Consider the following 10,062-nt stretch of genomic DNA (forward strand, 5'->3'; position numbering starts at 1 on the left):
TGGTCATGGATCCAAAAAAGAAGTATATCTCCTCCAATCTAATGTTAAACATATTTTCGAAGCGCTTCAAGCTTTTAAACCAAACTTGAACAATTCACTGTCCGACTGACTACAAATTTTAAACTAAGCGCTTCAAGTTCAGTACATTGATAACGTAACATGCAATCGTAACGAAAATTTCCCCCCCGCTGATCACAACAAATTTATAGGCCAGTTATGAGTTAGTGAGGAAAAAAATATATAGTTGGATGTATAGGCAACAAACATAGTTTGAGATGACAGGGGATGCTACCGAGTATTTCCCTACAAAGCAGTGCCGAGATAAAGGCCGAATCGCCGCTCTGCACCCACTATGCAGGGGATGTTGCCGAGTATCCCCCATCCGGTTTGAGATGCATTAACATGAATAGGCCCCAACGCCCCATGAAACCTCTCTGCATTGAATCCATTGATAAATGAGATCTTCCATGGCACATTTTAAAACTAAAAACCAGTTGCTGAGAAGGAAATCTCAGGAGATCTGAGCTAATTTTCTCTGCTGCATGTACGTGATCCTACCAACAATCACTTTCCCGAGAAAAAACATATGGATATAAACTGAGACCTGGCTGGGAAACAAGTCATTTAACAAGACCAGAAACTTTTCCCTCCCATTTACTTTTCAACCATTGTATTGGTCCAAAAATGGAAGTTTTAAGGATTTCCTGTAGATTTCTTCCCCAGCAACCAATGGGTTTTTATATCTAAGCCATACCCTGTTGCTATGTATATCTGCTGCGCGCAATCTCACTGTGCAACTGCAAACAGTGTCATGCACCAGTATTTGTGTTTCTATTTTCTGAAGCTTTGAGTGAGTAATTGAGGTAATGGGCAAAAAATTTGGCAGGTTATGGCTATGTATGGCTTTGGATTTTTATGCAGAGGAAATGTCCCCATTTGACACATAGTGACAGGAGAAAAAAACTTTAGTCCTGCTTTCACGCCCAACGGTATCAGGGGTGTCAACAGAAAAGATGCCAGGAGTTCAACTCTGGTTATAACGTGGTGATAATCTAACTATTCTAACAGTATTGACTTTAACCGATAAAAAAAATATCATTCTGAAGTACCCAAAAAAAAAATTGGCAAAAAATAAAAAACATTAAAAAATAAAAAATAAAAAAGTGTACAAACCTTGATGATATGCACAAGGCCCACTAATAGTTTTGTAAAATGTATCTAATGTTTATGGCGTGAAGAAAAGGAGCCTCTACTCAATAATTGCAGAAAAAAGAAAAAAAATTGTCTTTTGGAAAATTACTCTGTACCTAAGAACATATTATATTCAAAAAGCCCATAAGGATGTGAGGTTCGGATTGCTAAAACTTCCTGTTTATAAAAACATTGCCAAAATTTTATACTATGATATTGTTTGTTTGAACAGACAGGGGCATCAGATTAGGCTATATGTACAAATGAATAATTAACGATTGGCTAAATATTTCGTAAGTCGAATCAAATGTCCATGCAGTTATATAATCCCCATTCTAGTAGACGTTGCAATTGGTCCCCCGATAATTAGTCAAGGTGCATGCGTGTCTACTGACTTGAATATCCTTAATTACCAAATACAGAAAAGAAAAGAAAAGAAGCTTTGCACAAATTATGGCAGTAATAGATGTTTCAAAAACCACGACAAAGGGTGGGGTGAGGTAGACTAGAAAGGCCCAGTCAAGGCAATATAAATGTCAAAAAGGCTTATCTAGAATGCCTATAAAAAAATAAAAAAAATAAAAGGCTTATCTAGAAAATGACAAATCACTTTGTCTAGCAAATATAGGAGTTGGGATGGGGTCCATTCAAATTTGGACGGTTTGGGATCCACATATATTTTGATTGTGATCGAATAGAATATGCAAATTGATAATCCCTCCGCTAATTCCGTATTGATAGTCCATTTTCACTACTATGAAGCCTTCAAAAAATTGTCTATATTATTTAATTTTTAATATTTTATATGCCATATGGATCTTGTTTGGTAGATTTCGATTAATTTTATTAGATAAAAATTTTCAATTATACAAAATATCATATATAAATTATTATGAGATATAAACGATTTTGTAAGCTACGCGGATGTCGAAAAAGGACAATCAATTAGGAATGGAGAGAGTATCTTCATCCTTGTACCCAAATTCACCCCTCCTGAGACTTAATATTTGTTGAGGTTCTTACATGCATGACCAAAAAATAAGTCTCTTGTTTTCTAGTATCTCATTTTGGATATATAGCAAGCTTAGAAGTGCTATTTGATCGGTGGGAAATAGAATAAAGACAGAGCTTAAACGGGTTTGTTCGGGTTAGGTTTCGACGGAAGATTTTGGAGTAATAAGTTGAGAGTGATAGATAGATAGAGAAATGAGAAAAATAATTTGTGAGAAAATTTATTGGGAAACTAGTAATTCCAAAGCGTAAACCATTGCATATATAAGCACGTGGTGTCAGAGTAATTTTCTTTTCACCTATTTTGACAAATTCAAAATCAAGTTCTAACCACCGAGGTGGTAACCCAATTGGTAAGGGCCACTACTCCCCTTAACGCAGGCGGAGGTTTGAGTCCCGGCGGGTGCTCGAAACCCGTTTGCGGACCAAAGGGTGAGACTTTTCACCAACTGTGCACTAAAGTGGTGCCGTGGTGACGGCCCGTCCTTCCAGATGGTAGCTATGGCTCAAACCGGATATTCCATTGGCGGGTAGGGAGCCCTTATAGTCACGCCCAAAGAGAATTGCTACGCTGGTTGCCTCCTCCCACCCTTTCGAATATCAAAAAAAAAAAAAATCAAGTTCTAGCTTGCTATCTCATTTTGGTGCTGCTGGTTTTCTTTCCTTATGAGGCTGTGATGAGTCTGTGTTTTGTTTCTGTATCTGTTTTTGGTCCTGTTTGGGCGTTGTCTTTTCCTGGGACTTGGGCTTGTACTAGGCCTGGTTTTGTATACTTTTTAGTTTTCTATTGATGGCTGGCATCTTGCCAACCTAATGCTCTTTTGCGGTCTTGAGTGACATACGATTGTCTGGGTGCTAACATAGTTGAAATGTGTTTTTCCCGTTGTGATACTGTCGTACGCTTGTTCCTATTAGAAACCAACCACCCAACTGTAGAAGCTTTAGTTTCGAGACACGAATGTGACCGGCGGTCTTGTAAAAAACACAAAAATAAGCAGTTTGAAGGCAATGGGCCATAGGCTTTAGACGGTGGCCAGATTAAGGGCACAGATTAAGCCCAGTTAATTATTACGACTTTTGGCTTTCACTTATTGGAAATAAGAAAAGGTTCGGATCGGAGAGTACAAGTTTTGGACTATACGAGACAATCCAAATCTAGAACCAATCCATTAATTGTAGCAATAAACGGTCCATATTTGTACTGTCCCGTCTAGTCCAAATTAAGGACCGGAAGGGAGAGGATCCAATTCCAATTACTAGAAAACCTGCAGTAAAAGCCGCATAAGGTTTACAAACTGAAATGCTAATTGAGCAAAATCTAAAAGGATTTGGCTTGTCTTGAAGTCCTTGAAAGGTTCATATTTTCTTTAACAATAATGTCTGATTTTCTTGTGTTCTTTGAAAACAAATGCTATTTATCAATATGGCTATCGATTTCAGATCAATATTCGAAGCCCATTAACTCATTAGTGGGGGGAAGCATATCCATTACTAGGCCCAAGTAACATGGTTGGGCTCGGTAGAGTTTGGCAAAGTTTTTCAGCCCAACCGAGCAACATATGGGCCACCTCTCTTTTTCATAAAGGAGTGCTAGGGACAAAGAAAATTGACAAAGAAAATACCCTTAAAGTGCACATGAATGGCTCAGATTCACTGTGCGGTGCATCTGAACCGTTCATATATACTTTAAGGATATTTTCTTTGCCAATTTTCTTTGCTCCTAGCATTTCTCATTTTTCATGATATAAAAGAAAAAACTTCTCTATTGGACCAAAAATGGAAGGGAAAACGACGGCCAATGATATGTTTTGATAATTAATACCTGCTAAGGATATGTTGAGAACATTTATTAATGCTGAAAATGTTTTTAACGGTTATTAATTATCAAAACACGTCATGGACTGTCATTTTCCCAAAATGAAGGGAAAAGAAAATTCTCTCTTTCTAGGTAGCATAAGCCCTATTCCCCCCTACTAACCGGTGAGTTTCAAACAAAGTTGTCCATCCTCTACCGGCAAACATACCGGAGTTTTTACTGAGACGGTACATACCGGTACGGGTGTGTATACCATTTCAGATTGAAAGAAGCATATTTTTTATATTTAATATTATAACGAATAACATAAAAACTTAACATATAGAGAAATAAAATAAATTCTAATACTTTGAATTTGATATACTTTACCATTAGGATTCTAATAGCAAATTAACATGATATACAAATTATAGATTCCAAAATTTGTTGAATTATCTTAAAATTCAAAACTTTTTTTAGCAAGGGAAAAAAAAAATTAAGTGCACCATTTTATTGCAAGAGAAAAAAATTCAAGGCGGTGCTCCAGGTATATGCTGGTAGTTTGGCCGGTATGAAACGCCTAGTCACGTGTACCGTAGCTACCGTTTTATAATTTTATTGGCGGTATCGGCCGTTAGGTACGGATTTGACAACACTTGTTTCAAACCCTTTTTTCATTACCAATAAGTGAAAAAGAAAACATTCTGAACAATTATTTAAATTTTGGGTTCATTTAGTATCGTTCTGGAGATATTCATAACTCATCTCTAAAAAATTATCAAAAAGACACATGAAATTGTAGCTATAATTGGTGTCAATTACCATAACTCATCTCTAAATAATTTTTTTCTTTCCTTTTTCGGTGTTTTTTTTTTGGGTATGCTATGAATATGTTTGACATGGAGTGGGCAATGCTACGAATTTGGGGAATTGATCTCCGGGCATCACCACCGTCAAGTTCGGCCCTTGAGTTGGCTCTTCCTTCTGCAAGACAATTGATCCAATTCGAAATCATAATCCAATGGTATCTATAAATACGAAAAGACGAAACTACAAGTTGGCTTACGAGGGTTAGGGCCACCGCTATTTGGAAAAATCTGTAATTGTCTATTATTTTTTTTTAAACCTTTACATGGTTGAGGTATGGTGTTTCACTTTTCCAAAAAGTACTTTTTTTTTTCAAACGAAAGTAATTTCAAACTCAAATATAATGAAAATAAAAAATATTTTTTCAATTTTTTTTGAACTGTTTAAAAGATTTTATGAGATCTATCAAACAAGATCCATATTGGTAGGAAAATTATTTGCGTAAACACATGATTTTTGAAATTAAAATTGCATTCTTTTTCAAAAAGTTCTTTTTCCACAAAAGTGGAACAGCCTGAAACTTTTTATTTTTCAACCTTTAGTTGTTTTCGTTTGTTAAGGCCATGTACTTTGTGTTTGAATTGGGTATTATTCAGAAATTTAATTGTTTTACTTTCCTGAAACTTTAAATTTAGAAATATCGTTTATATTGTGGCCCCTCATTTCTGAAATCCGGACTTGGGGGAGGTGACAACAGCGTGCTGTCCCGGCCAAGCGAGATCCGTTCCGATTTCGCTTCAATGATCGAAAATGTTCACTTCGTAGAGTTTGTTGATTTAAACAAATATGCAAAAAATCAGCTCGATCAAATATCTTTAAGTGCCCCGTTCGATCGGAACAACAGATCTCCCAACTCCGTGAAATCCTAGCTAGTTCCTTCCCTGAGACTAGGCCTGTCAATGGGCCGGATCCGATCCGGATCCAACAGATCCGGATCCGGATCCGAATCCGATAAGACACAATCCGATCCGAATCCGATAAGACTCAAATCCGATAGTGAGAATCCGGATCCGGATCCGAAAAATCCGGATCCGATCCGAAAATCCGAATCCGATCCGGAAACTTTTTTTACTTCAAAAATTTTAGCCAAAAAAAAATATTTTTTTCAAAAAAATACAATTTTTTTTTTCAAAAAAAAATTATTTTCAGAAAAAAAATTTAAAAAATTTAAAATAAAAAATAAAAATAAAAATACAACTTCTTAAACATTTTTTTTTTCAAAATAAAAATTTGTTTTGCACTGCCATCGAGTTCATTGGCGGAGCTATTGAAGGGTTGGGAGACCATGGCCCCACCCACCTTTTGTTTTTTTCACCCTCTTTTTGGTTTTGCTAATTACACCTTTATACATGCATATATACAAAGTTTATTTGTACTATCCCTCCCTCCTTAGATTAGAGTTTTTATCAGGATTGTAATGAATCAAATTCTTTTATTCATATATATATATTATAAAAGAATAGGAATTTTCAAGTGAGGGATCCCTAATGAGGGACTTTCATTTCCCGATCAAATTTTAAAAATTCGAACCGTTCAATGTGTGTAGAACGTAATTTTAAAGGGCCCCGCAAGAAATCAGCAAAAAAAATGACCGGGAAGGGCGTCATCCGAGCAGTTTTTCTTGAACCGTTTAATGAAAACTGCTCGGATGAAGCCCTTCCCGGTCATTTTTTTTGCTGATTTCTCACGGAGACCCTTAAAATCACGTTCTGATCACTTTGAGCGGCTCGGATCATCGAAATTCAATCGGGAAGGGGAGTCCCTCATTTTAATAAAATGAGAAATCCCTCACCGGAACCTAACTCTATAAAAGAAATAATTGGAACTTCCAAGCTCGCCAAGTTGGTTGGGTGCTAAGTTAGTCATGTTTGATCAATGGTTCAACTCTTGCTCACTACTAAATTACTATTCACTCTTAAATGTATGTTGGAGTATGAATCTCTTGCCTTTTCTCAAAAAAAAAATTAAAAATTATATTGCTCTCTCTCTCTCTCTCTCTCTCTCTCTCTCTCTCTCTCTCTCTCTCTCTCTCTCTCTCTCTCTCTCCTAGTGTCACTAATTATCGATTGACACTCGCCTCAACCTATCTCGAAACATTGAATTAATTAATGACCTAACAAATCTCCACTAACTTGTAAGCATCACTCAAAAACTGCATGTTTCCATAAAATAGTTCACTTTTGAAAACACATAATAATATTGGCGATTTAAGGAAGTCGTTTCCTGAAATTAACAATACAAATACAAAATGAATCCTCTCTGGCCCATATTTTGGATTGGATTGGAGGAGAGTCAGGAGACAATCCTTATTAGCACTGTCCATTTGCTACAATTAATGGTTTTGAATGCATATTTTAACTCTTACCTTATCGGTAAGAATTTGTGAGTAAATCTGAATCATTGATTATACCAATGGGCGGTCCTGATGTCTAGTCTAGACCAAATTATGAATGTTTAAATGGTTATATTGTTTTTATACCTCAGCTCTCGAAACAGTGATGGAGCCAAAAATTTTGAATTGTGGGGATATTTTAAGAGGTTCAGAATAAGGAAGGTATATTCTAATAAATTTTATTTTGATTTATAATTGGTCCCAAAGACTTGTTATTTTTTAAAATCCACATATGTGATAGCCTCATTCATGATACTATTTACTCTCTGAAATAAAAGAGAACGACTAAAATTTCTATATATGCATTTGAAGCAAATTAATTGGGACAATCCATAAAATATTTTTATAGAGTCGAAATAATAAAATTTGGCTGCAAACTATATCCGTCGTCTTTGTGTGATATCAAGGCGAGCAGGATCAAGTTACCCCAGTTGTACCTCACTTTCACTGGCCCTTGTGTCTAGATCAGTTTATCGTCATCATATTTTTGGTTTCCAAAACAAGAAAATCAAAGCGAATAAAATTAAAGCAATACTGAACATATAATCCCCAAAAAAAAAAGACAATAAACAAGACAGAAAGATATGTATAGATTACCGCGGTGTATTTCGGGGGTGAATGAGGTGCCGTACTATCTGAATCTCGTGGCGACTCTGAGTAATTTTCATGCATTGAAGGTCGAAAGATAAACAGGGAACGAAGCTTGTGCCAGTGGTAGAAACAAGTGAAGAGACAACTCATACATAGCAACATCACAACTAAAAGAGCTAGGCCTAATGGGAACCCCATCAATGGCCTTGATGATCTTCCTCCTTCCTCCTCCATCTCTCTCTCTCTCTCTCTCTCTCTCTCTAAAAACGATGAAAACTAAATTGCTGATGGTTTCATGTCGATCTTATAATGTACGTCCGGGCCGTACACTTGATGGCTTGATGTTAATTTTGTACCATAGGAAGGAGCTGTGGGTCCCATCAAGTAATGTGTGTATATTTTTCGTTCCGCTTCACTTTCAATGGAGCGATATTTCTCTAAGGAAAGAGGATGGAAGCGTTGGGCCGAGTTCCGGTCCAATTTCTACTTCTCTAGTTTGGTCCAGTTTTGGGTTCTTTTGAGCCTGCTTCAGCAAACAATGATAATCAAAATGGTTCATATTATTTTATTCTTACAGAGAAGTATGCCTCTACAGAAAAGTATTTTAATCGGACACTGATGACTATGTTAACAGTTCATATTTGTGCAGGACTAAATAGACGATGAAAGTTTGGAGGGTTCATTTTGTCTTCAACAAACGTAAGTTGTTGGTGTTCAATCAAACTAATTTTTTACAACATTCCTCTTTGTGATATGCAACGTTTCTAGTGTTGTTGTTGTGGTTCCGAAATAGGCCCATAAGTGGACAAGACTGGAGGATTATAAACTTGACCAGGGTCCGGAAGAGAGGGAAGCCTTCAAGCTAGAGAAACCCCCTTTTTTTTTTTGCGGTCAAGGGAACTACAAACCTGCCGGAGCATGGTGAAGGAACAATAAATTCATAAATTTCTACTTGCCTAGCACTAGTGGATCACAGTTGGGCCTATGCAAAGGCAAGGCACGGGGCGTTTCGTTCGCCCACCTCGTACCTACAATCTCCTATGCCGAAACTCCGTGGGAGTATCCGTTCCAGAAACACCTTCTTAAAAAATAAGTACTTATTTCACATTTTCAAACTAAAAAATAATGTAAATAAAAAATAATTTTTTGATTTTTTTTACACCGTATTAAAGATCTCAATAAAATCTTTCAAACAAGATCCATATTGCATATTTTTATATTTCAATAAACCCATTATTTTTTAGCTTGAAATTGCCTTCTTTAAAAATAAGTACTTATTTCACGTTTCGGAACGAGACCTAAACCTTTTATCAGTGCTCTTAAAGAATTGCTTTAGGAGCCTTTTCAACCACACGTTACGATTCTAATCATCAACTAATTAATTTTGCTCATCTCCAGTTTCCACAACTTTTGCCCTAACTTTACTGTGCATACACACTTTAGTCTTTACTGTGCATACACACTTTAGTCTTTACTGTGCATCCATGGAGTTCCTTTTTCGTCTCTTATAATCATATTGGCATATTGCAATGCCCGGGTGCTTATCAAAATTAGCAAACAGTACTATATATAGCAACCCACATATGCCTTTAATTTACCGCCATATATATATATGTGCCTTTTATCAAGATATGCAGAGGGACGGGCCAGGATTTCATGATAGCTAGGCTGGGCGTCAAAAATTTTGAGACTTGAGTTCTCCATGTTTGGATGTTTCAGCTTGACATAAGGCCATTTTTTTTTACTGGTTTTGTATTACTTTTTTTTTTCTTTTATGCTTCCTCATGTTATTTAATAACGTGACCTTAGCTCTAAAATTTAAACCTTTTACCCTTCACATTGGATCCGGATCCTCTATGAGGATTTTGTGAGGGTTTTGTTCTGCAGGTTCTGTCCTTTTACTTCTCAGGAAGAGTGTAAAATATGGAGAAAAAAAAAAGGGGAAATGATTTTGTCACTCCCTTTTTTATTAACGTCACTTCCCTGCAAGTATATTTTTGCACAAAAAATACATTTGCAGATGAGTGACGTTAACAAAAAAAAGGAGTAGCAAAAGTGTTAATATCACTTCAGGTTAAGTATTGGAATTTATTTATTTTATGGTCTTTAGGAGGAGTCCGGCTAGCTCCTCTTCAATCCATAGGGAATTAGAGGATCCTCCAAATCTATCTTATATTGCGACAAGTGGCATCTAATGCATTTAACGGTCAAGATT

At 36.3% G+C, this 10,062-nt stretch overlaps 1 protein-coding gene across 1 annotated transcript; it reads right to left on the reverse strand.

Annotated features, from left to right (window-relative positions):
• Positions 1 to 4,586: 4,586 nt before the first annotated feature.
• On the reverse strand, positions 4,587 to 8,119 carry LOC131330745 (uncharacterized protein At5g65660-like). Its single transcript, XM_058364426.1, has 2 exons — positions 7,854 to 8,119; positions 4,587 to 4,981 (listed from the first exon to the last, which is right to left on the reverse strand). Exons 1-2 carry the CDS (start codon positions 8,079 to 8,081, stop codon positions 4,880 to 4,882), a joined length of 330 nt encoding a protein of 109 aa, XP_058220409.1. The 5' UTR covers positions 8,082 to 8,119; the 3' UTR covers positions 4,587 to 4,879.
• Between the last annotated feature and the right edge of the window lie 1,943 nt (positions 8,120 to 10,062).

Source organism: Rhododendron vialii, chromosome 6a (assembly GCF_030253575.1).
Source record: "Rhododendron vialii isolate Sample 1 chromosome 6a, ASM3025357v1".
Classification (NCBI taxonomy): domain Eukaryota; kingdom Viridiplantae; phylum Streptophyta; class Magnoliopsida; order Ericales; family Ericaceae; genus Rhododendron; species Rhododendron vialii.

Bases quoted from the DNA above. Each gene is read 5' to 3' on its own strand.
- LOC131330745 (XM_058364426.1), bottom strand. From the start codon at position 8,081: ATGGAGGAGGAAGGAGGAAGATCATCAAGGCCATTGATGGGGTTCCCA. The intron at 4,982-7,853 runs GTAATCTATACA...ATTGTCTTGCAG, and splicing joins CACCCCCGAAATACACCGCG to AAGGAAGAGCCAACTCAAGG.